Below are 26422 nucleotides of genomic sequence, written 5' to 3' on the forward strand. Positions count from 1 at the left end.
CCCACCCTCACCCTTGGCAGTCTAGAGCCTCCCAGCAGACCAAACGGATGAGAGGTGGCAGGCAGGCATTGGCATGGCCTCAGGGCATTCTGCTGTCTGCGCCAGTTTGCCTGGCTACTAGACTTTGAATTCAACCCTGAATGGTCCCAGGGTGACAGGGCAAAAGAAAGGCCTCTTTCAGTCGGGAGGGATGAGTACAAGGCTATCTAAGCAGGCTGAAAACCTCTGGGACTCTTTCACCTTAGTGACATCAATACTACAGGGCATTGTTCTCTGTGACAGAGGGCAGACATGACTGCCTGAAGTCTACAATGAACAGACGAGTAACATGAGAATGAAAATGATTTGAATGTGGGTATACTAGTATTTGTAAACGAGTTTTGTAAAGCTCTAGGATTAAATAAGTGCGTTGATTCGGTCAGGTCAGGAAAACACATCATTTCTCACTTCACCACCTCTAGTGCGATCTATCGGACAGTTTTGTCTGGATAGATCTGTTCAGATCTCGAGTTGTCGGTTTGGCTCCGCCCCAATAAAAGGGAGGTGGATGGAATTGTATTATTAAATATTACATTTAAACAAGAACGTGAAGAGTTTACAGCCCTGCTAGCTGCTCTGTGAGGACGAACTAGACAGCACTACTTTGAGGGCTAACGACAAAGCTAAGATGCTGATGTTTAGCTGGTGTAATGTTTAGCATGTTCACCAGTTGTTTTTTAATGTTAGCAAAAAAAAGATCACTAAAGGGAATATTACAATTAATTAGGGGACATGAATGTGTTTACCAAATGTCATGGTAATCCATCTCAAAACCACAGATATTGGGCTTGAGCAAATGTCAGGGGATCCCCAAAATAAATTAGATTTAGCTTCTAGTGATCACGAATGTCTGTACAAAAGATACCCCGAGATACTACTAGAGGTGAGGAATGAAAATATGATTTCTTATACTTTTAATGAATTCAATCTTTAACTTCTTAATTACATACGCAATATAGTTTGATTTCCATCTATTATTGTTACATTAACTGTGTTATTTTAAGTCCACTTCCATCTGTGTGACGCACTGAAACCAGGCCTCTCACACTGGACTCTGCTACCCACATTCAGCTATGACGCAATAAGGTTGTGATAGGATGTATTAAGCACAGTATGATGTTTGAAGCCAAGATAACTGCTATTTCCAGGTATAGCACGTTTCCTGAGGAGGAAAGGAAGAAAGCAAAGTGCGAAGAGAAAGAAGAAAAAGGGACTTATCTTGTCGCTGAATGTGGAGACGTTGTATGTAAGCATCTAGCTTGTGATAATGTAATTTTGAAATGCATTTGAAAAAATATATTTTCTATTTTTAGGCCTATAATTACTGTATAACACTGACAGTGATTTTTTTTTTAATGTTGGCTACTTGACTCGACATTCATGAGGAGTTGCCCTTAGAATGCAGATGCACTTTTTCCTGCAGTAATGACCCCCCAATGAACCCAAAGAGCAAGGTAGGAGCCAATCATGCTCATGTACAATCCAAGCTTTGACTCTTACAGGAACTGGGCAACTTAAAATAATAATAATATATACTAATATACTGAAAACATATATACATCTTTCGCTCGTAATTCAACTTAAGACGATTGCTAACAAACAATATAAGAATCTGCCCACTCATGTTTGTTGAGAGTTTCTGAAGATGCTGCTTGGTGGATTGTACATGGGCGCTAACTGGCCACCAGTATATCCATGCTGACGATGATGAGTGCATGCAAGACACAGAGAGGGAGAGGCCGGTCCCTCCAGGGAGCCCGGCAGAAAGGAAACCATGCCCATGCGGACTTACGCTTTCCATGTCCTTCAAACATTTCATAGGCTGTGTAAAACATCTGAGTCTGTGAGGCCTCTGGAGTTGTGGGAGGAAGGGAGGGGAGGAGGGGGACGGACAGGTAAACTGATAGGTCAGGTTTCTGTGTTAACAGGAAATGTACTTCTCCCAGAGACACTTATCTCCAAATGTGGGCTGCGTCTGGTTTCGTCTAATTAATTCCAAAAAACATCACACATAATGGGAAACATGCAAAAAAAGAAACCGTGAACTTGAATTAAACTTCCACCAACTTGAGGTATTCTTTGAGAATTGTCCGATCACGATGGTGCCAATTAGTTTAATCAATTTTTACACTTACCTGGTGTATATTTATTGAGAAAATGAAGATCACCGTGAATTGAAGTATGTTGGTTAGAATGTCCATTTGCTTGTAACAAGTTCATGCTTATCTCAAACTTTACACCAACCAAAAACAGAAATGCTCCAAAATGCTTCTTATGCTGTGAATTCAAAATCAAGATACACAAACACACACCTACGGACAAACATCATGACTATGAGAACTGTGCAGCAGCATAAGGGGAGACGGAGTTATGCAGCGTGTAGCCACACATGAGACATGCAGGTTAGTAGCAAAAAGCAGTTTTAAACATTGGGACACTAGTTCCATTTCAGCTGTTAAAAAACCAACATACAGCTTGTGGTTATTCTGACTTGTTCAAGGTAATATATGTAAGTGATACACATCCATGAATTGGCAAATCACTTTGATCAATTGTCATTATTTTAATCAATTTGCTCTTTTACACAAAATATTTTCACAGTTAAGATAAATACATTACAATGTGACATGTGTGCAGTACATCAGATAGGTATTCTTTAAAAATAAATGTAAAAAAAAAAGAAAAAAAAGAGTAAGTGTACAATCTTTACAGAAGCACCTTTGGGTATTTCCAATCATATATCCTTTGAGTAATGAATGAACAAATAAAGCTAATGCAGTCATTGTAAATTAATGAAGATCAAATGATGAATAAAGATCTTAAATGTAACCTGTACGTGTAAGATATTCTCAGAGATATATATATAAAAATATGTTCTTATAAAAACACTTGAAATTGCCTAAATGTAAACGCACATCATGCAAGGTAATTGCATTCACATGCAAATTCTAACATTTCTTGATGTATTTGATTTCATGGAAACATTTCAGGATAACATATTTCAGTCAATCAAAAAAAGAAAATGCACCAGTAACATTGTCTGGATGTAAATTAAAATACCATAATATACATTTGGAGATGATTATTGACAAAATTAGGATTACAAAATGTCCTTTTTGGGTCATTTTAATTCAGATAAGAAATATTTTACAAACTAAATCTGACAAGTAACAATCGATACAAACAAGCAGTATAACACAGCAGTATAACAACATGAATTCAACCAACTGCATGGCTAATAGCACCATTTTGTTTCAGCATTTCAGGAAGGAATACTGCGTATTAGAGTAGAACGATACAAAGTAATCAAGGGTAGTGGGTTCTTCCTATTTCTCAACTCTTCCAGATACACTAAAGTCCTGTTTGAATGGCAGACGCAGAGTCAAGGCACCAATGGTAGCATCCACATTCCTCCTCATCACTATGCACTACAGCTCTGGCAGGGAGTGGCCCCAGGAGCTCAAAGTTAAAGACACCAGAATCCAGCACCCAGCTAGTGAAACCTCTAACAGCAGAAACCAGCAACTGTACCAGTAACCAAGGAGCAACCAAACCACCACCAATTAATTCAACCCATGTGAAAAAAAAAAGGACAGAAAAAAAATCTGCATTAGCCTTAGTAGAGTGTTGGAGGAAAGCATTACCCACAAATCACTGAGCTGAAAGAGCGCTGATTAGACTTAAGTGTAATGGATGTGTAATTATTTTGAGAGCCCATTAGTTGAATCTGAAACTGCATACTTGACCCCATAAAATTGGTATACTAGTTTTAGTGTTACCAAACCCACAAGCTGTATTTCTTCATATCTACTGATCAGAGACATACAAAGCAGCAAGTTAAAAAAAGGCAGCAAGAAGAGCTTGATTGGCAGTATGATAATAAGACACAGCGTTTATGTTGGTATCTGAGAGCAGAAGGCAAAAGCATTGGGAGTAAGAACGGCAAGCGTATTATGCTGTTAACCCAAAGCTGAGTGTTTGTCGTGCATGATAACAGATGCGGTAAAACAGAGAAGCATGCACCATCGCAAGCCGGAGGGGGAGTTTGAGGTGAGGGAAACGACGGGAGCCAGAGCTGGTAGGTGATGGGTAATGGGATGCGGTGCCGAGGATCACGAACCTGGCACGTAGAGGATGGCATTGCCCTCGTCCATGGCAAACATATTGGAGCCTGTGCAAACGTACACGCCTGCATCCTCGGGCTGAACGTTTTGAATTGTCAGGATGCCGTTGAAGTCCATGGCCCGGTTGGGCAGCTTCCCGTTACCCATCCGTGTCCACACCAGGGTGTAGGCTGGTGACTGTGAAGGCGCGCGCAGCAAAACACACACGAATCACAAGATGCATGCAATCTCAAACATGGGACAAAATGCTCTTGTTGTTCGCAGACCAACTTTTGAAAGACTAAATGTTCTGTTGTATGTGTTTACAGCATTGTGGCAACATGTGCTTTCTATCATATATGCACTTAAGTGAAGTGAACCACATTTCTAGATTATTTAAATAATGTAAAATATAATACAGGAGTAAAATGTTAAAATAACAGTTTGACATACAGTATATATATTTTTCCATTGGCTTTCTGGCTGAGAAGATTAGTCTGTATGCTAAACATGAAGCTAGAGCCAGACTGGAAACAGCTGGCCTTGCTCTGTCCAAAAATAAGACAATATGCCCACCAGCACCAACAAAGCTCCCAATTAACTCCTTATATCGTGTTTGTTAAATTTGTACAACAATTAAAGTGTAAAAACAACCACTTGTGATTTTACAAGGAAGGTCATGGAGTCTTTTTATCACCACGAAGAAGCCGGGCAACCAGCAGTGAGTTTCAATGAGAGGTCTTTAATTAAGCTACGCTAACCAGCTGCTGGCTCAAGCTTCACATTTAACAGACAGATAAGAGTGGAAGTGATGAATATAACTCTCTGCAAGAAAGTAAATACGAGTATTTCCCAAAATGTTGAACTATTCCATACTACGATCATTGACCAGGGTTACCTTGCTCTTCGCAGTGCAGATGAAATTGATGGTAGACCCGACCCTGACAGTCTGGGCTTTGGGCTCCTCGATTGTAACCTCAATGGCTTTGGATGGGACACCTGTTGAAATGCAAAAAGATAATTAGTTTATACTAAATGGTCATGAATACAGTTAGTGTATTGCAAAACCCCAAATAAAAGCAAACTGATCCAACACTTCCAAGTGACCCTGTGAACATCTAAACTTATAAATACTGGCAGTTATGTTGGCATCAGACCACTAAAACATATTTGCACTTTCAGTTATTTCTGCTGACTTTTCTTCATCGACTGCAGCCATTCTGTCAAAATGTAAAAAATGAAGCTCCTAATCAAATCCAGTCTGCTCAACATTAGATGTAAGTCATTTATCACTGTACCATATTACAAGAAACAATTTCAAATGAACTAGAAAAGCAACAACAAGAAAAACCTTCTTTTGCCAGCTCAGTTACGCTCTTATACCAGCGATCTTACACTAACACCATATAAACTTTAAATATGCAGACTGCACCACAGTGCAGTCAACTAAACTAAAGAATGAGCTCTCACATAATCCATGCATAAGCAAACCCATGTGTTGAACCACATGTGGTATCTATTAAGTGTGCTGCACTAAGCAACATGAGGGAAAAATCCATTTGCTAATGTTGCAGCGAGACCATACACACTTGTGACAATGATTTCAGCGCGGCTCCGGTTGGTGCTGCGCTGGTCTCTGCAGGTACAGATATAGACTCCGGCATCACTCAACTGGACGTTGGGGAAGTACAGCTCCGCTCCTGCACACACAGATGATCCACAGGTTGTTGTATTCAAACATACATTTGTCTATCAATTATATAAAATATATGTATTCAGATTAAAACCAAAATAAAGTGTGTATAAATCGCACTTTAATGACATTTTAGGGATTTCTTGGCTCTACAGGATATGCTCATTTATCCATCCCACGCTTGTTGTGGCCGTGTGGTTGACGTGTTCGCCTACCTTGTCTGCGTCTGTCAGCACTGCTGGAGATAGAGCGTCCATCCTCTCGAGACCAGTAGAAATAGTGCGGTGGAGAGCCGGACACCTGACACCGGAGAGTGACAGAGCCACCCTGGGATGACAGGATCCTCTCTGGGTAAACCTTCACCACCAGTGAGGCTGCAGCTGCAAAGTGCAAACGTCATACCAAACTAATCAGGAATACTTTCTAAAACATCCGACGAATGGCATCAGAGTGGTATTTCCCAAAGCGACTTTTTATGTATGGCTCACAAAGTAGAACAAGATGGAAACCATCTAATGACTTCTTCAGGTGTTTTCAGCCGAACCTGGTCAGGGGCAAGTTTAAAGGAATAGTACGACAGGAGTGTGAAGTCAGCACTAATGAAAGATTCCACTTATTTCTGCTAAATGCCCTGCTAAATATTTCAGTTTCACTTGGGAACATAAATACAATCTTGAATCTTTTTCCCAGAACGTTTAATGAGACTGGTGGTTGGACCTCTGACACTATGGGGAGGTCCAGGGGCGTGGTCCGGACGCCCTTAGAAGGGTTAAGTGCATCAATCTGGTGCACTTTGAGAGCAGTTTGAATTGGGAACAGGGGGCTCTGTCTCTTCTCCGTCATACTTCTACTTAAGTGAATTGTAGCCTTACCATCGTATGGACGACACTTTTGTCTCTCCTGAGGGTTGCCAACGTATCCAGGAGCACAACTGATGATGATTTAAAAAAAACAGATAAAGAAACCGCACTTGACTTCAGTCAACAACAATGTTTTATCCAGCTCAAGATTTGATAGAAATACCCATCATTTTATTTTCACTCTGCAATTTATCAAAAAAAACTATATGAAATGATTTCAGTAACCCACATCAAGACAACGTGTAGGGTTATCTTACCGTTCACAGTACTGGCCAGTGTATCCAGGCTGACAGGCAGTACACTGGTAGCCTCCATTTCCAAGGCTCTCACAGGTGGGGGAGAACCTGTGACATGAGTTACACACAAGAAGATGAACTGTCTCACGATTTCAGTAGGAAAGTGAATATATAATATTTCTTGTTAGTTGGCAAGAAGTAGGTTAATAACGAAAAAGAAACTCCAGAATTTACAAGACAGTAGAATTTGCTGTATAAACACGAGCAAGTGAGCCGTACACAGAGTCTTGAGCTATTAATGGAGGTGGAATGTGAAGTCTTGGTTGATGTACCAGTACTCACTGGTTGTCTGGGTCATTGTGAGGGCAGGCGCAGGGCTGGCAGTCCTCTGGAGTGCCAACAGTGGGGTCACCGAAGAAGCCAGACGCACACTGCTCACAGAGCTCACCCTGAGTGTTATGCAGGCAGCTCTGGAAGAAGAAATGTACCATGTGTATAGATCTGCCCATCTTGACAGGAGGCTATAATCTAACATGACAAATATCAGCCATACGCTAATCTAGTGTGTCGTACCGTGCAGATGCCAGTTTCGGGGTGGCAGGAGTCAGAGTGGCCATTGCATTCACAGAGCTCACAATGGCCCAGGTATAAACCTCCTCCAGTGCGAGTATACCCAGGTGCACAGTCCTTCAAGAAACACAATGTGTTTAAGACAATCAGACAACAATAAGCATTTGAATGAAGCACAATTAGCCTGTATCACTTATTGTGAAGTCAACCATTCAGATTTGTACCTGGCAAGACAGTCCCTTGTATCCAGGTGGGCAGCGGCACTGCTCCACCTCCAGGGCCTGAGCCAAGCCGCTGTAGTTAGGCACTGCAACTTCCATGCTGATATCAAAGATACTGGAGGACCGCATCTCAGTGGAGTAGGATGCTCGAATCAGGATGTCATCCAGATCCGCCAAAACCATCATCAGGTGCTCTCGGGTGGCGGGCATGCCGTCAGGACGATGCCAGTATACCTGCGAGACAAAATGGAAGCCGTGGCTTTTCTCATGCAGTAAGAGCACATTTATTATTTAATTGTATGTATTTTAATCAGAAATAAAAAAACAATCATTATTGATAAATAATAATGTGATTAATATATTCTTTTCAGGAAGATGCCAGAAGGCATTTACAGTCATGGATCACTTCAACAGGCCAGATGCTTGCCGATACACTTTCTGGTCCCCATGTAAAAATATTGTGATGGGCCACTCACCTCTTTGAAGACAATCTCAAACTGGTTTGTCTCCCTGCTGCCCATCTGTCTTCTCTTCCAGGGCTGATAAGCTACCAAAGTGATGTCGTTACCCTGCAGCAACAACACTGACCGGTCAGTAAAAGCTACACATGCTTGTAACCATGGGAGAAAACAGTGAATCAGCATGACGGCATATACTCACAATAATCTGGACACTGTCATCATCAACTAGTGTTCCTCTTGGATCGGCCACATAGGAGATGGAGTATTTAAACGTGCCGCCGTAAGAACCCACCTAAGACAAGGTTAGCAAAGGAGAGGCTTCAGATCTCTTGCCAGGTCAAACAATGTTGCAATTGCCTTGATGAAACAGAAACATCAAATGGAGCAAAAATGAATGCCAGGTGGTTTGTCAGAGCAACACAGGTTGTACAGTTACGTCAAATCCGATGTCCTTGAAGGATGTGAGGGAGCAATTTTATTTGGACATGTGAAAGTTGTTGTAACCGTTAACATGTTTCATTTACCGTCATATTATTCCGCCTATGAAAGTAATTGTAAATGTCGGCCATGACTCTGGAGGGGAGTTTTCTTAATTCTTAGAAAAATAACACTGATGATGTCATAGTCATAGCAGCCTTAGATCCTCAGGTGGGGGGCCCTTCTGGCTGTTCCAAAACTAACTAAAGGTGGCCGTGATTTTGCCGTCAGGGCCCCTCGGCTTTGGAACAATCTGTCTGAGGAGATAAGGCTCGCAGAATCAGTCAACTATTTTAAATCACTTCTTGACACCCATTTTTACAGACTGGCTTTTATGTGATGTGGCGGGCTCTAATGAAATATGCCATCCAGGTGGAATATGGGTATAGTAGAATCCAATCTATTTGGAGCTTGACCCATTCTAGAGACTAATAGTCAGGATATCCTGGCTTCTTCTGCTTCAACTTTGGCTGTTTGTTTTCTATTGTTCACCTGTGAGTCCTCCAACTTTATACAAGTGCAATACTAAATCACCAGAGTGTCCCGTTAAAGACACAGAAGACAATTACATTACTTCTAGTATTTGTATTTTTAACCCTACATAGAATACATGTTAAATTGAAAATAGGCAAGCAGGTGAGGGATACTTTAAGTTTCTATTTCTAATTGTATGTAACAGATGGAGTGTGAGTGGATTATGAACAACCTTACAGCAATAGTTGAATAAAGTTCAACTCAGAATGAAAAAAGCACCTGACGTCATCAGCAGTGTTTTCTCATTGTGATGACTTTTGGTGGATACTGTAATGTAATGTACTATATATTTTTAAGGAAGTTGTATAATTTAAAGTGCACTATTGACTATTTGGTAGTGTACAGTTCATGGTTTGTGTTAGCACTCATTCAGTAGTTGTACGCGCTGTTTGATCAGGGCCTTACTGTACTATAGTGGAGGAAGGTCGACTGGACATGTGAGCGACTGGATAGAAGGGAGTATGAGGATGGGGGCTGAAGGGCATGGGAAAGGCTGGAGGATGCTACGGGTGGCGTTTTTTTCTGTGACTTCTCAGGGTTGACCTATGGTCAGGACGGGACGTCCCCCTAAACTTCTCACAGTTACCTTTTCCCCTGTGAATTGCGCTGGGAGCTGCCAGTAGAGCAGACCTTCCTGGTGTAAGCGGAAGCCTTTGTAGGCCAGAGAGTACTGAGAGGCAGAGAAGGAAGGAAAGGCATAACAGAATAAGGCACAGAAGGAGAGAGTGAGGAAGACTCAGATAATAAGCAGACAGAGAAGTAGTACAAGCAGGCAAAGAGCATGCCGAAGAGTAAAGCACGATAAGAAATATGTGACATTCAACTGAACTCTCAAGTACATGTTCTTAAGTATGCGTGCTATTAAAGGCTCCACTGACAGTTTGATAACAGCATAAAAGTCACACCGTGCCTTGTATGACGACTAAAACACCTGTCAACAATTTGAAAATGAACCTGTGCCTCAGTAAGCGGCTGTTTTAACGCAGACATCCCTTTAATGACAGAGCCTTGTAAAACCAAAGTTCTCCTCAAGTGGACAATTACAGTGACAGCACTGAGAGAGAGCTACTTGCTTAACAATGGAGAATACCACCAAGTCAAGCACTGGAAGGGTGTAAATTATCCATTCTTAACTAAATGTATATATTTTGTATCATATCTGTTGGGTGCTGTTACGAGTTTGCCCTGGACAAACTGGTTGGTTGTTAATTAACTTTGAAAAAGCTTCGCTATCAGAGACAACATTACAGAGATGAGACATGAAATCCACCACATGCCACAGTCTACCTTGTTGCTGCCCCCAGGAGCACGAGCAAAAGTGTTGCTCACTGAGTTCTTGCTCTGTTCGACACCCAAAGAGAAATACCAGAAGTCAAGAATATTACCAAGATACAAAAAGACTCCTAAACATCTTGCAATCTCTGACAGGGTGTACCTGCAGATGGGGAGAGCGGCCTGGGGAGTGGGGTTGGGCTCTGGTTGGTCTAACTGAAGAGGACATACCAGATGGAGAAGAAGGGGGGCTCAGGTTACGCAAAGACCATCGAGAGGAGGAAGACGAGGAGGAGGAAGTTGGGATCCGAGAGGAAGAAGAAGAAGAAGAGGAGGAAGAGGCGGATGATTTAGAGGAGGAGGGAAAGAATCGAGAGGAACCAGCTTGTCCATTGGAGAAGTTAGAGAAGAGCGCCCAGACCTCATCATCCAGCTGTCTGACATCACCCTGGAGAGGCGGAAAGTGGAGTACCAGATATACAGAAGATATGTAACCATGGTAATAGCAGTAACTTTTCTGAGACTTTGCGTGCCAACTCAGACTTCTTTGTGTTTCACACACATGCAAATGCACTTGTAGAGTCTGCCAACATGCTCCTGCTCAGTGATCCCTCATGAAACCAAGGTGATGCTCCTACATCTATGTACGGAGGGGATTTATTTGTCATAGATGGCCACAAACTCTCAGCGGCTTAGTTTATATTGACCGAAACACTGTGCATCAGTTATTCCCATTAGACATGTGAGTGTCGCCTCCATTATCACAATCTACGGTGCAGTTCATACCAAATACCTGGCCAGCTATTTTGGCTCTGTGGATGCCATTCGGATCCAAATGAAAGCATTCTTCCTTAGCTGCTCCTCTCGTGACTACGAGTCACTCTATTTATGTGAATAAAGTGAGCTCTTTGATCACTTTCCTTATCACTGAGCTGATGGTATTTGGGAGTGTTATGGCAGTGTTATTCCAGCAAAGTTAATCAGTAGGAAGTTCTTTAATGGATCAGTAATCATCAATCCGTTTACATTGCTCATGTGATGTAGAGCAGAACACAATTTCTGTGTGCAGTATGCACTGCGTTGTGAGTGGTCCAATCTAAAGGAGACACTTAGTGGTCACCTTCAGCTGCAAACTGCGTAGGTTGCTGTAAAACACAATCTTTCTAATACGATTCAATAAGCACAGGAGTGATTAAAACCTCAAAATGGATATGCACCACATTACAAGGACAATGTATGGCATTCAGTATTTCACACAATGCCACATCAACAGTTATTTTTAAACACGCCAAACATGTGTGCACTACTACAGACACAACATGACAGCCAATGACTGACATTACTGTACCTGCTCTGCTCGTTTTGTGCGAGCAAAAGAGGATTGTTTCTACAGAGAGTGCAGGGGCAAACACAAAGAGACCATTAAGTTAAAAAGATGAAACAAAATGGAGCAACAGAGGCAAAGAAGCTCCACAGAGACTAAAAAAGCAATCCGTTTGAAGAGAAGTTGGCTTGAAAAGAAAGATTGGCTGAAGTTCTAGGAAAGAAGAAGCAGAGAAATGGAGCCAGCACTCTACAAGTTTCTGACGAGTGCTGCTCAGCCCCTTATATCCAGCATTAAGGGGTTCTTAGTCTTGTTTGGGCGACTGATTAAGCTTCTGTATGTGCTCTTTGATACTGACCTTGTCTCCCTGGTAGACCTCTGGAAGCTGCCAATAATGACGCTCCTGTCCCAGGTAATCAAAGTTGGTGTAGGACAGCTGAGTGCCTTGAGTGGAAACCTCCACAGTGAAACCAGTGGAGATACGGTTGGTGCGTTGGCGGTTCACCAGAGCGAATCCCTGGAAATTTCCTGGAGAAAAGACTGAGGACACCTGCCAGAGTGTATACAGTTAGATGCAGTTAAAATTAAAATAAATAATAAGTGCTGTTATAAGTTTCAGTATTTACTGTGTATGTTGACTATACTGGTCGATCGCAGCACTTAAACTATTTTTGCTTCCCAACCCATCAAGCGGTCTTTTTTAGTTGCCTGTGTAGGGCTTACTCTAAATGTGAAGTCTGAATGTGACCTTATAGATTTCCCATCCATATATCACCCTTTTGCCCTGGGAGAAAACATGTCAAAATGTATCTTTGCAGTTACTCAAGAGAGGCTAGATCTGCAGAAATAATTAATTAGTCAACCTCCGAAGCAAAATCGCCAATGGATGTGATTTCACTGGTTTAGAGCCACTTAAAGATGGTGTGAAGAGGGCAAATTTAAACTGAATTAATGAATTTATATCACGCACATCTTTTCGCTATGAAATAAATATTTAACACACTTGTTGATATGATCTTTGCAGCCGACTAGTTGCTTTATTCAAAACACACTTTATATTTAAGTTGGTTGTTCCGAGGTATAAACTGTTGCCGTGTCCTTGTGTCACGTACCACGCAAAGGCCTTACCAGATCTCTGTAGTAGGTAGAGCTGGAGCATTGCTGAGTGACGCCCATACAGAAACACGACAGGCAGCCGTCTTTGTCTTCCTGGCTGAGATGGAAGGTTCCAGATTTGCAGCTGGAGCAAGACGGGCCCTCAACGTTCAACTGCAATACATTAATAAATAATGAGATACACAAGGAAATCAGTCCATTCTAGTATGCCTTGGAGGCGCGAACAAAGATACAAATGACAACAACAACCAGTAAGTTGGTTTGTTTGATCACCTTGCAGCGGCAAGCACCACCATTGCAACCGGCACCTCCTCTTTGGTCACAGTTATAGCAGTTACCTGAACGGGACAGTAGACCATGCAGTTACAATGTGTACATGTTCTCGATTTAAAGAAACATTGTTAAATCCAGATTAATGAAATTAATGTAATATTTGCAACTTTTTTAAAGAAGATGGAACAACACCTGTCATGTTTCTGATTTAAAAGACAGTATCTACCGTTGACTTCATTGTTGCCAACACTACATCCCTGTCCAAGCAGTGGGTTGCCAGTGTATCCTGCTGCACATCTGAAACAAAAATAGAAAATGTTGTTGAGTAACTATTTCTAGTCAGGGAGAATACAAGTCTCAACCCAAAGAACAATGAGGCAGGAAGCAGGGAAGTCTGCAGGAGGTGATACATGTGATGAATCGCGTCCTTGGGGGAGTCTTCTTGACCCAAGGCAGACCTCAACCACGAACAAAGGAATGAGTCATTCAGACAAGGGACGTACAAACTATTCTGTTATTCCATCCACTAAGTACTCATATCTGCACTAAGCACTAGTTTTATAGACACACCCAGCGTTTGCACTGAACACAAACAGTTTCCCCAGAGATAAAGGTCATGAAATATTGCTCGGAGATGGATGAAGCGCAGCCACAGCTAAAAAGTTCAACATGTCTCAGATGTGTGTGATGCAGCTGAAACTGAGGAACACCTTTGTACAGGAACAGAAACATCAAAAGAGAAAGTATCACCAGATTTCAAAAAAGTTTCACAACTATAGAAGATGGCATCAGAACAAAGCAGAGGTGAGTACAGACAGCCTTGATATAAAGAGAGATAGAAGAGGACACTAAGCTGCTAATGAGTAAAGTTAATTCAGATATTGTGACATAGCAAAGCAATATGCCTTCAATCCAAGCAAACAACGCCACTGCCACCAGAGCAAAGACTCATCCAACCCCAATCTGTGCAAGTTGCCCTGGAAGCAGCTGCTGTCAGTCTTACCTCACCTGTCCTTTGGCAGGTCCGCCGGTCAACAGTCAACAAGAGGACTTCCATGCTATGAACTGGCTTTGGGAAACTCTATACAAACTAACTCGGAGACGTACAGTAGTTTCGAAGGAATGGTTAATTCAGTCCCTCCAGTCAGTCTTGTTTTATAGATTTAAAGTTAAGGATTAATGTCATTATATTGGGGAATACAAAATACATAAAAATAGATGGTCATGGGAAAATGCCAAAAGTGTTCATAACTAAAAGCTATTGAGAACGGACATAAAGCTCATGATAAACACAAAATGACAAAAGAATTTGTTTCACATCACATTAAAATAAAAATATTTTTGTTACAAACAATTTTTACTTTAATTCCCCCAGAAATGTGTCGAACAATCTTGAAAACTGTGTCTATTCATTCCTTAGCTTTCTCTCAATGCTGATGATATGGTTGTCAGCCGTCAATGCTTTGGTCTCAACAACTGCTGGAAAGGTTGCCATAAAATTGACTGTGGATGATAATGGTCCCCAGAAGATGAATCCAGCTGTTTTAAGGTACATCCTTCCTTTCTTCTAGTGCCACAATTAGGCAAAAATATCATCAGGTACATACAAAAGATAAAAATATAAAGTACCGTTTACTGTAAAATGTCATGCTCCACAGAGGATAATTAATTGTTGCCATGTTTACCGTTTAGAATAAGTACAATGTACAGCAGAGGCTGATGGGACTGTCATAGTTTTACCATTTAATTGGTCATAAACCAAGTATTGATTGATTGCACTTTGACCTGCTGGTCGTGTTAAGTGAAAAGCCAGGGAAACACCAAAATCATTGTAATTCATCCTCTGGGGACCATACCTGTCTCTTAGAATTTGTTTGGCAATCCATTAGTGTGGAAGGCCTCATTACTGCTCTATGAATGAATAACAAATACGTATGTTTTGTTTGCTCCTCCAACCTTTTCAGAATTATGCATATTATTATTATTATTGCAGCATGTAATACCACCAGCGGGATGTTAGGTTGTTAGTCTTTGTTTGTAATGTCCCGGTTATTTACCCGTGACATTTTATATTTTAACCAATCTTCTGAAGAATTCCCTAAAAGTGAACTTGTTGGGGATCTTAAATCACAGAGTGACATGGAGGTGGAAGGCTTTTTTAGGATATCAACACATTAGAAACACCAATAAAACATACCCATGGGAATGCAGGAAACAAGATTGATGGGGAGGGGGTTTTCAGAATGATCTAACAAAGGGTTGGGGTGTAAAATTTGAGGTAGTCTGGCCATAATACAATGAACAAATGTATACACAAAGAGGTACTACTGCTAAGCTATCTCTTCATAGCATAGCACAGCAACTGTTCTGATTGTAATAAAACACAACTTAAAAGTAATTAGTATAATCATTTCAGGATGGCATCAAATATCTAAAAAGTCTCTCTAATACAACACAGTAGCATACAATTAGTCCCTTCATTAAGTTCCATTGACGTGTAACAGACATAAATATCAGGATCAGAGAATAGAGATATGCACAAAGGACAAATTAAAATAATGAAAAGCAACACACTATTCCCTAATCATCAGGGATAATTTTGATAGGAATGGCCAGCCTTCCCAAGACAACATGAAGAGAACCATCCGGATTATTTTTCCGCTTCGCAGACTTGTGATCTCCTTGTAAGACCCGCAGGAGCTCCAAAATACCAGATTGAGAAGTTTTCTTCTCTTTCTTCTGCTGGTGTTTTTTAGTTACTTTCTTCGCAACGGCAACCTTGGTTTTAGGGGGACTTGGTTTTCTTTTCGCTGTTGTTTTAGACTTCTTCTTTGCAGTAGTAGCCTTGCGTCTAGCAGTAGTCGTTGTCCTTTTAACTGTTGTTTTAGATTTCTTTGCAGTAGTGACCCTGGTAGGTTTCGTTGTTGAGACCGTGTTCTTCGCAGAATTCTTTTTTGACAAATTCTTTGAATTGCCTTCTGAAGGCTTTCCACCCTCCTGAACCTTCTTTGTAATTGGTGCATCTGATCTAAATGCCTTGTTACGTACAATGACAGGTAAAGATCCCTTTTTATTGTCTTGGCCAGGCTTTGAAGGCCTTGGTTTGTAAGATGGTGGCTCCAGTTGAAATTTGGTAATTGCTTCTTTAACTTGCTTTCGTTTTTTTGGCTGAGAAACACGTTTCACTGTCCCAGCAGACCTTCTACCTTCAGGCTTTTTGGTTTTAGGCTTCACTGTAGCTTTAGATGAAGATTTTGAAGTCGTCTTAGGTTTACTCAGGTTGGTCCTAAACTTCATCGTTGACCTTGTTGAGAACAGACTTTCGGATGTGACTGTATTCTTTACTGGTGTAGTGGTGGTTGCTAATTTGAGTTTTCTCGCTATCTGAGACACAGAAGTGGCTTTGTTTGCAGGTAGGCCTGGCGTAGGTATGCTCTTGGGCACTGTGGCTCTGCTGGTGAATGGCATTTCTGTGGGTAGAATTCTGACTGTAGTGAGTGAGGGCAGAGCCCTCTTTTCTTGTAGCGAACGGGAGACGTGTCTTGCACGTTTCATTTTGTTCATTTCCTGTGCAAGGGCAGTGAAGCCGTCAATCAGGATCTCCAGCCTTCCCTCCAGTCTGCTTAGACGGGTGTCCATGTCTGTGTAGCTGTTCTCCAGCTCGCTAACCTTCTTGTTCTTCTCTCCAGCTGACTGGATAGCAATGAGCTCCTTCAGCTGGGAGCTGAGATGAATCTGTTGGTCCTCCATAGTGTGGATGCTCTCCTTCATGTCAAGCGTGTTTCTTTCTAGCATGCTCAGGCGTTGGTTAAAGGCGTTCAGGTGAATCCGCAGGAGGTGCTGGAAGCTGGAGTGTCTGATCTCTGGACTGGGGGTGAAGCGTGGTGGGAGTCTGGTCGCTGATCTGTTGGGGGTGACTGAGACAATGCCCACCACTTTTGCTGTAGTGGAATGAGTGGTGCGATGGTGAGCTGCTGCAGACAATAAAGTCCTAGGAGGGAATATGGTTGTTGCTGTGGCCTCATCATCAGCTCCACTGCCATACGATACCGTCTCTCTCTCCCAGCTGTAATTTAATACTGCTTCAGCTCCGCATATCACAGGTAGGAGGCCCTCTATATGCTCCAGGAAGGGGTCCCCACAACTGTCTGCAGACGGCATCTCTTCTCTTAATGTCAAAACAGTAGAATCAGGTATGATGCAGGCAGAGATGTTCAAATAGTAAATTATTTATAAGTTGCATCTTCCACCCAAGTCACCTCGTCATCTTTGCCCTCGGCGCAGCAAAGATTGATTAGCCAGACAGGAGTCCTCATAAATGCCACATCTACATTTATGTCGTTGATTACATATTGTCTGTGCACAGACAGAAATCACTTGAGCCAACACCTTGACAGTTTGTTACCAGCAAAGTTGAAGCAGAAAGAGAATGGAGGTAAAGCAAAGGAAAGAAGAAAGCAACATAAAGATCTTTAAAGTAGACTACAATTAAGGTTTCCTCAGCACATACATTCCTCTTTTGGCAAATTTCTTATCCACGAACACTAAAATCTGAGTGATGACATAATCAGTACCACCAAAGACCTAAAACAAAGATATATTATTCTACCACAGCAGGGATGACCTTACATTTTGCAAATCAATAAATCCAAGAAAAACAATAACCACCAGCAGATCTAGAAAAACACGACACAGTACAACACATCCTGAATGGGTGGCACCAATTTGTGTCTCCCATCCCTGGACTGACATCACAACAGCTGGGGGAAAAAACAAGAGAGATGCAAACCACAGACATGCTTATATCCCTTTCCTGTGAATGAAACCACTGGGCGCTACTGCCAGCCCCTGCTAGCCTTGCTGCCTGCCGTCCCAGTAACCCAAAACACTGTCCAGACGACCGTGAGAGGAAGACAAGGTTGGAAAAGGAAAAGCCGAAAAATGAAGGAGGGGGCCTACCTTTCACAGCGTCGGCCAGAGTATCCGGGGGCACAGTTGTCACAGGTCGGCTGTCCGTCAGACTCCAGATGACAGGTGGGGGAGAATCTGTGCCAACAGAGGGCCACGCATACCATGAGAATGCTCTTTTGGGCAGCATTCATGTTATTTCATACACAGTGTGACCTATGTTTTACGAAGGGGCCTTTTAGTAGTTTCAGCATTGGCGTTGCACACTGCTTACTTTCCCTGCATCATTCAACAGAATAATTAACAGTAATCTACACAGACTGAATTAACCTGACACAAGTACAGAAGACATGAACTCACTGGTTGCTGGAAGCCGTTCCAGGACAGGGGCAGGGCTGGCAGGCCTGAGCACCGTCCGTTACCGGGTTTCCATAGAAACCAGTCTCACAGCGCTCACACCTTGGCCCGGCGGTGTTGTGGAGACATTGCTTTTGGTCAGGACACACACACAAAAAAGAGGTTAGATCCATGGAACAGTTGAATATACAGTACACACGAGTGGTTTCTACATGTTGGGATCAACCAAGAAACCACAAATGCATTCCGCTGCACAGATAAAAGCAAAACGTGGGCTAAGAACAGAGAGAGGAGAAGAAGAGGTGCATAAAACTTACCAGACATCTGCCGGTCTCCGTGTCACAGCCGCTGGCGTGACCATTGCAGTTGCACCTCTCACAAGTGCCCAGGTAAAGGCCAGAGCTGGTTCGAGTGTAACCTTTATCACACTCCTGCAACGACATGGAAAAACACCTCAGGTGAGAGACAAGTGACGGCAAAGAGGAATATGTCTTTGTTCCACTGCAGCGGGGAGACAGACAGCAATCATCATCAAAAAATGGAATGAAAAAAAGGTTTACTTTGCTTTTATTAACAAGCTCAGGCATATCTGGGATTAACTTACTTGTCTCTCGTTCTTCTTACTAAATTAAACTAACTAATCTTTAGCATCAAAGTGTATTCTTGATCTTGGAAAAAGAAAGTAAAATTGTCATGAGATGGCTCAATTGTGATCCTACGATAATTAGGTCACGTGATGTAAGAAAAGCCATCTCCATGGCAACTGAGCAGACTCCTGTGAGACTGTGAGACTCACTCAGATTAATGAAAGCTCTAAAAAAGCTAGAAAGTGGACCTTTGGTTGAGATTTTCTTTTGTTAAATCAAACTAAACTGCTTCTCTGAAATCTGCTTGTGTACCTGACAAGAAGGTCCTCTGTATCCCTGAGGACAGGCGCACTCTTCCACCTCCAGAGCACGATCATTACCAGTAGAGTGAGGAACAGCGACGTCCATCTTGATGTCTGAGATGCTATTAAACACCAAAAGCATGCAATTATTAATACACTTAATGTTCCATGAAGGGCAATTGTGCTTTTGGAATAATTTTGAGGTATGTGAATGAGCTGTGCGTGACAGAGGAAGCTCCACCCTTACCTGCTCTCAGCCATGTTGTCTGCATAGGTGGCCCTGATCATGAAAACATTAACGTCAGCCAGGGCCATCAGTAGGTGCTCACGAGTACATGGCTGCCCATCAGAGCGACGCCATCCAGACTAGCATCCAGAAGGTCGGAGAAAGGAGAAAAGAGAAAGGTTAGTCCACTGAGGATTCAGATTTAGCGAAACAAAACTCCCCCATGAACAATTAAACACACCTCCCTGAAGGTCACAGTCACAGTTTGTGGGACCCGTGGAAGAGGCTTGGTCTGAGAGTGGTGCTCCAGGAAGATGCCATTGCCCTGGAGAACCACATCTGGCTGGCCGTCAATCACCAGTGAGCGCTGAAACGGTTCAAAGCGCACTGTGTAGCGTAGCTCCCCGCCATAGGCCGTTACCTAGTAGCAACAAGGTGAAAAGAGAAGGTCCTCTCAACAAAATTGAATGGTGGAAAGGTATTTCACCCCTATGATACTGTGGGGGAGTCACAAGACATCCATGGTTGGCCTGGCTGTGAATTCAAGCCAGAGGTTCAAAGGAGGCTTGCTGTGTGGATAAGTGCAGCCTTTTCACTTGAGAACATGTTGAGGCATGACTGAGTGGGACAGAAAGAGCAGACAAATCTAGCTTGACTAACACTTGACAGTTTTTTCCTCTCTTATCCCCTAGCCTGCTCTTTACTGTGTTGTTTTCCTCTCACCTTATCTCCTCTAAAGCTCTCAGGCAGGACCCAGTAGTAGATGTCTTTGGGGACACCGGAGAATGAGCGGTAGACTTCAGAGGAGCCCCTCTGGGAGATGCCTTCAGAGATAGTTATGGTGTTGGCACTGTTGGAGAGGGAGAAGCGCTGCCCGTTCACCCCTCCGCGCACCTGAGAGACACAAACTTTTTGTCTGAGATGAGAACTGAGATTTACATGCGCTCAAACTCCAGCACAATCACTATTTGTACATTGAATCTCACCATTTAGCATCTGAAAGGATTTGCTGATTCAGGACCACTGGGCAAACACTGAGTCAAACCGTGATACCAAAATGATTCACCCCTCCCTTTACCATTCGTAGATTGGCAACTTACCTGATCTCTATTCCAGGTGGAGCTGGCACACTGTTTAGTGACACCCATACAGAAACAACGTAGGCAGCCCTCTGGGTTGTTCTCTGATAGGTGGAAGAATCCAGCCTTACACTCATCACACACCGTGCCTGCCACGTTGCTCTGAAACACACACACACACACGCACACACATTTTTAATCCATCTGCCAATTGGAGCCTTGTCAAGATTGTTTTACTGGTTAGAATTTTTCTTCTGTCAAGCAAATGTCTTTCTTCACAGATGACTGAGAATACAACTACACAGTAAGACACGTTAGCCTCCAATATATGACAGCTTTCACAATAGATGGTTATAATATAATCCTAAAATATCACTTAGCAGTTTGTCATACTGCATGTGTACCTTGCAGCTGCATGGTCTGCTGCGGGAGCTGATAGTCCCTCTGTTATCGCAGCTTTCTGCAGGGAGAGAGCAATGGAAAGAGGATGACATAGTGTATAGGGTGGAAAGTACACCTGGGAGTGTTCCAGCCACTCTGCATACCTAAGGTATGACCACATACTACTGCCTACTGTAACACCAGTGTGGGTAATCATTACACAGACCTCCTGTTGGCCTTATCACTGGATGGTAAAACAATCCAGGTGCAGCTTCTTTCAATTGAAAAGAATTTTCAAAAAGAACGTGTTGAATATATACTCACGGCTAGGAGTGGTAGGAGTACATCTTCCATTAGGCAGAAGAGGGTTACCCTGGTAACCAGGAGCACACCTGAAATAAAACAAAAACAATATGATTTACCCATACCTCAAAACCAAATTAGGTGGTAGGTTGTTTTAATAGTTTTTCATAACAATCTTGTGAAAAAGTATATATGAATTAATCTTTACTGCCAGTCATTAAAGAGGGATGTTGTGTCATATGACCCATATCACTGCCATCTACAAACTATTTAAATTGTAATTAAAAAAGCACAGTTGATGATATCGGTTTCCTCACTTTTCACAGCGTCTTCCTGTGTAGCCGGGCCTACAGGCGTCACATGTCGGCTGTTGGTCAAAGTCCAGGAAGCAGGTGTCTGAAAACCTACAAAGCCCAGATAAAAAGCCATAGATTAAAATCTACAATAGTGGGTTAAGTAGCATGTTGAATTAACCAGGGCCAAACTATGTGAATGAGCTCAGCTTTTGGAAATAATAAAAAAAACACGGGCCATTCCCTCTGACGCCTTGTGCGTGGTGTGTGGGTGTGTATGCGCTGTCCCCTATTTGTACAGTCGATGTTTGTGTGAGTCTGAGTGGGTCTGTGACCTTACCGCCGTGAGGTCTCATAGTACGGGCAGGGGCAGGGCTTGCAGTCATCTGGGCGACCTCTGCTCGGGTCACCAAAGTAACCACGGCGACACTTGTCACACTGAGGGCCCTCTGTGTTGTGCTGGCAGCTCTGTGGCAGGAAGAACAATCTGCTCATTCTCGTGCAGCGACGCCGCTCGAAATAGGATGGAACAGTTTGACATTTGAGGACACTTATTAGCTTTCTTGCAGAGAATTAGAGCATACTTAGAGCATACTCTATCTGGTTTCTCTCATGTTGCTAACCACAGCTTTAAGCAGATGCTATGTAATGCTCAACAAGTTAAACTCAGAAATGTTAACTTTTTCCAAAAAGTGAGTTAGCATTACCAGACAGTGTCCATTTATTGGATCACAGGCGCTGGCATGTCCATTACAGTTACAACCAGCACAGGTGCCAAGATAGGAGCCGCCGGGGACACGCTCGAAACCAGGGGAACACGTCTCACAGGACAGGCCTGAATATCCAGGAGGACATCTGGGAATGATACATATGAGGATCATCACCCACGGTTTTCCAACTATATTGAGTCAAATTTCAACACAACAAATTGATAACTTTTCTCATTCAACTGAATGAAGAAAGCAAAAGATAGAATGACATGCAACCCAACAAAGTTCATTGGCCAGACGTTGGTCACCAAACAAAATGATTAAATAAACTAAGTGTCATTGTGAGACACTTTTCACTTTTCGTATGTTCACGCTGGACACGTCCTAAAAGGCAGCTGTGAATGTAGACTGTTGTCTGAAGGCTTGTGAGGATCTCCCATCCTCACTTAACCCCACAGTATCATGCTTGAGGTATTCTATGTCTTACCTGCACTCTTCGACATCCTTAGCATGACCCAGAATGCTGAACTCCACAGTGGTGGTATCCATGACGATGTCGCTGAGTGCCACACTGACCATGTGGTTGTCGTAGATAGTGCGGACGCTTAGGCTCTCCAGGTTGGCTAGCGTCATCATGAGCTCCTCACGGCTCACAGTGCGGCCGTTGGAGTGCTGCCATTTATCCTAAAACAATGGCAAGCAGGTTTACTGATGTATGTACTTCAAATGTATTTTTTATTATATTAATAGGGGATATTGATCCCTTGATTTCTACGTCAAATACGTCAAATTTGGTATGATTTTTTTGTTGTGAAATGTGTTATCCTTGTTTTTTTTATTTGTGGACAATCGGTATAACATTTTTGTATCATCACAAATTTACTGCAAGATTGTGCAGAATTTGCACTTTCTTAAGCAAAGACGTACTTCAGTGAATTTGATGTCTCTCTGGTTGACCACTCGGGCCGGGGTAGGGCTGCCTCTGCGGTACACAAGCCTGCGTCCGTTTCCAACCAGCATTACGTCCGGCTTCTCCACCGGCTCAGACAGACCGCGGGCCAATGTGTACCGCACCTTGAACTTCAGGGAACCTCCATAGGAGTCAATCTAAAAACAGTAGAAATAAATGTAATGTTTGAGTTTGAGTTTGACAATTAGTAAAGTATATTAAAGTCGGGAGAGAATTGTACTCTTTACCTTGTTGCCCAGGAACTGGCGAGGCAGCGTCCAGAAAGAGTCAAGGTTGAGGAAGCGGCGTGACAGGTCGACAAGCTGGAACTCTTCCATCTCTGGATTAATGAGAAGCTGAGTGGAGGAGAGAGGAGGAGTGCCTGGCCTGGATGGGTAGGTGACATTAACTCCTGGAAGTAAGAATAACAGATTCACTCAGCCTGTTTTATGCTCTAAATGCGAGGACCACACACACTTTTAACGGTAATTCAGTTGACAGTGTGGCTGCTTTGTTAGCTCTTCATCAGTTTAATAAGAATGGCTTCAGTGCCTTTGAAGTCTTCCTCCTGGGTGAAACGCAGGCTGATGTGGTTGCGGTAGCGTCCGGTGCTCCTGCAGTTCTTGGAGATTCCAGCACAGAAGCAGGAGACACAGCGGCCCTCCACGCTGAAATGACCATCAGGACAGTTTCCTAAAATGAAGACAAAAAACAAGACAATTTATAGTCTTATTGTCGCTAAAATTCAATAAAGTAAAAACGGTAGCGATTTTGATAGTGAACCCACAGTGAAAGTGAGATGTCAGTACCTGAATTTGGATTCAATGTGAGAGTAAGCACGCCATCGGGGATACCAAACACCAGGCCTTTAGCATTGATGGCCTCACAGGTGTACGCCCCCTGATCGGCCTCCTTCACATCGCGAATGGTCAGGGTGCCATGGCCATTCTCGCTGGTCATGGAGATCCTGGGTGCATAGAAACAAATTATCACTTTTACAGTCATAATCTCAGGGGAGAGTGCATGTCAGCTATGGCGTCGGCCATAATGGGAACCCTTCTGTTACTGACTCAGCGCTGTAACAGTCTGAATAAATATTATTACAGAAGAATCCATAACATTCAACAGTAATTGCTTAACCACACACCGCAGATCATGGTCTGCTGCAGATCGATTAAGCAAGAATGGCTTTCACCAGATGTTTGGTTTGGGACAGCTTGCCCAATCAATACAACACATGCTTTTTGGAAAGTTTCAGTATCAACAAAAATTTTTTGTTTTAAACATTCAGAGAATTTCATTTCCAAAGTTACTCAAAATGATTTTGACAGTGTTTTCCATTAACTCTGACAAATCTGTAATGTAATACTGTATAGAAGAATAATTTCTCATCAAACCCACCTGCCACTGAGAGGAATGTGTCCCCAGTTGAGTCTCCAGGTGATGATGGGTGTTGGCACTCCAACGGCCTGGCATGTGAACGTCACCGTCGCCCCCCGCGCTGCCTGAATGGACTCTTCCGGCGGGCTTGTCACAGAGGGAGGGGCTGCAAAGTGTCAAGAAGAGGAAAGCTGTATTAACCACATAGTAAATGCACATGTACAAAAGGATGGCATGTGACGATCGAGTGAAGCTCATAAATGCCTGAAAGCCAGAGGAAAAATAATTCTCCGCTATGGACGGACAATTTCCTTTCAGTTCTCAGGAATGGATGGTTCACAAAAAACTCTGTGTCTCAGTCGCCACATGTGTGAAACGATTCTAGTTCACAGCAAATTAGTCACAGCATACAAAGGAACACAGAGGGTGGCTAGAGGAGAGCCAAAGAAGCATTATGGAGATTGCAAAAAGGAAGACAGAAAAGAGTGTAATGCACATGAGAGAAAAAAGAAAGCAGAGTGCCGTCGACAGCTGCTGGTGTGAGACTTACTGCAGCCGTACTCATCAGAGCGGTCAGGACAGTCTGGCTCGTCATCACACTGGTAACTAGCTGGGATGCAGGTGCGATCGCCCAGGCATTCGAACTGCTCAGGAGCACACCTGTCGCCAGGACCCTTGGTGGCTGTAGTTATGACAAAATGGAGATTTACCACAACTTTCAATCCCAATAGGCAAGGCAAGTTTATTTATAGAGCACAATTCGTACACAAGGCAATCCAATAGTAGTCCTTTGGTTAGAAAAGGAATAATGCGTATTAACCTATTTTTTTCAAGGCAGACCTTTCAGGACTCAGAGAAGAAATGGAGACTTACGGCAGTCCGTTTCATCTGAGTTATCCTCACAGTCATTGTCTCCGTCACAACGCCATAGTTTGAGGGCACAGCGGCCATTTCTACATTTGAACTCATTGGGTTCACAGGGGGATGGGGTACCTGTAAAAGAAAGAGGACAATTAGAGCACATGTTGTTGTCTTAGAGTGTGCACATGCACAAGTCCGTGTTGCGTACCACATCTGAACTCGTCGCTTCCGTCAGAGCAGTCCCTCTCTCCATCACAGACGTAGTCACGAGGGATGCACTCTCCACTCTGGCATGTGGCTTGATCCGCCCTGCAGGGTCCAGGTGGGCTGGGGGGCCGCGGGGGCTTCTTGACGGTGGTGGTTATGGTGGCAGGTGTGGTGGTGGCAGGTGTTGTCGGCCGTTTTGGTTCTAAAACAAATCTCTGATTAAACTTAGCAAATGTACAAAGTAGTTCCTGAGCGCGGTTCCCGGTCTCACGTCAAGCCATTATTCCGTGCTATAGCCGACCGTGTTACAACTCGCTTGCTAGGCGATTGGAAGCCACTCACCACAGTTGGTCTCATCACTCATGTCTCTGCAGTCTGGTCTGTTGTCACACAGGTATTCCGCCAGGATACATGTCCCATCACCACACCTGTGCTCATCTGACATGCAGGGTCTGATGCCGGCGGTTACTGTGAGAGATGCAGAGGCTACAGTACGGCCAATACACTACACCAATGTCACATCACAGTGCCAATAGAACAAAGCGAGGGCAAAAACAAAAGGGTCCTGCGCCTCTCAGACATCACATTACTACAGCGAGTGTAAAGCGAGTGGCATGTTGTCTGTCACTAGGGGTGTGATTCAAGGATGTTATAACATTTTTGTAAATTTGCATCAGGTTTTCTGTTATGTCCTACTTAA

At 43.1% G+C, this 26422-nt stretch overlaps 1 protein-coding gene across 1 annotated transcript in view; it reads right to left on the bottom strand.

Moving 5' to 3' along the window:
* hspg2 (heparan sulfate proteoglycan 2) overlaps positions 1 to 26422 on the bottom strand; it is an 80869-nt gene that overhangs the window by 20516 nt on the left and 33931 nt on the right. The window contains exons 7-45 of the mRNA XM_034536963.1: positions 26065 to 26190; positions 25724 to 25924; positions 25528 to 25647; positions 25205 to 25336; positions 24676 to 24820; positions 24084 to 24241; positions 23827 to 23967; positions 23523 to 23686; positions 23253 to 23432; positions 22813 to 23009; positions 22323 to 22470; positions 21956 to 22083; positions 21640 to 21726; positions 21344 to 21411; positions 21043 to 21098; positions 20660 to 20800; positions 20283 to 20453; positions 19801 to 19980; positions 19581 to 19699; positions 19344 to 19455; positions 18762 to 18875; positions 18448 to 18575; positions 18139 to 18225; positions 13406 to 13476; positions 13180 to 13244; positions 12919 to 13059; positions 12149 to 12340; positions 8383 to 8475; positions 8199 to 8291; positions 7726 to 7956; positions 7505 to 7618; positions 7274 to 7401; positions 6953 to 7039; positions 6708 to 6766; positions 6051 to 6215; positions 5732 to 5842; positions 5041 to 5141; positions 4160 to 4340; positions 1832 to 1891 (exon numbers count right to left, since the gene is read on the bottom strand). Of these exons, the coding sequence (XP_034392854.1) occupies positions 1832 to 1891; positions 4160 to 4340; positions 5041 to 5141; positions 5732 to 5842; positions 6051 to 6215; positions 6708 to 6766; positions 6953 to 7039; positions 7274 to 7401; positions 7505 to 7618; positions 7726 to 7956; positions 8199 to 8291; positions 8383 to 8475; positions 12149 to 12340; positions 12919 to 13059; positions 13180 to 13244; positions 13406 to 13476; positions 18139 to 18225; positions 18448 to 18575; positions 18762 to 18875; positions 19344 to 19455; positions 19581 to 19699; positions 19801 to 19980; positions 20283 to 20453; positions 20660 to 20800; positions 21043 to 21098; positions 21344 to 21411; positions 21640 to 21726; positions 21956 to 22083; positions 22323 to 22470; positions 22813 to 23009; positions 23253 to 23432; positions 23523 to 23686; positions 23827 to 23967; positions 24084 to 24241; positions 24676 to 24820; positions 25205 to 25336; positions 25528 to 25647; positions 25724 to 25924; positions 26065 to 26190 (4995 nt within the window). The remainder of the gene's footprint in view (positions 1 to 1831; positions 1892 to 4159; positions 4341 to 5040; positions 5142 to 5731; positions 5843 to 6050; positions 6216 to 6707; positions 6767 to 6952; positions 7040 to 7273; positions 7402 to 7504; positions 7619 to 7725; positions 7957 to 8198; positions 8292 to 8382; positions 8476 to 12148; positions 12341 to 12918; positions 13060 to 13179; positions 13245 to 13405; positions 13477 to 18138; positions 18226 to 18447; positions 18576 to 18761; positions 18876 to 19343; positions 19456 to 19580; positions 19700 to 19800; positions 19981 to 20282; positions 20454 to 20659; positions 20801 to 21042; positions 21099 to 21343; positions 21412 to 21639; positions 21727 to 21955; positions 22084 to 22322; positions 22471 to 22812; positions 23010 to 23252; positions 23433 to 23522; positions 23687 to 23826; positions 23968 to 24083; positions 24242 to 24675; positions 24821 to 25204; positions 25337 to 25527; positions 25648 to 25723; positions 25925 to 26064; positions 26191 to 26422) is intronic.

This window comes from Cyclopterus lumpus, chromosome 7 (assembly GCF_009769545.1).
Source record: "Cyclopterus lumpus isolate fCycLum1 chromosome 7, fCycLum1.pri, whole genome shotgun sequence".
Classification (NCBI taxonomy): Eukaryota; Metazoa; Chordata; class Actinopteri; order Perciformes; family Cyclopteridae; genus Cyclopterus; species Cyclopterus lumpus.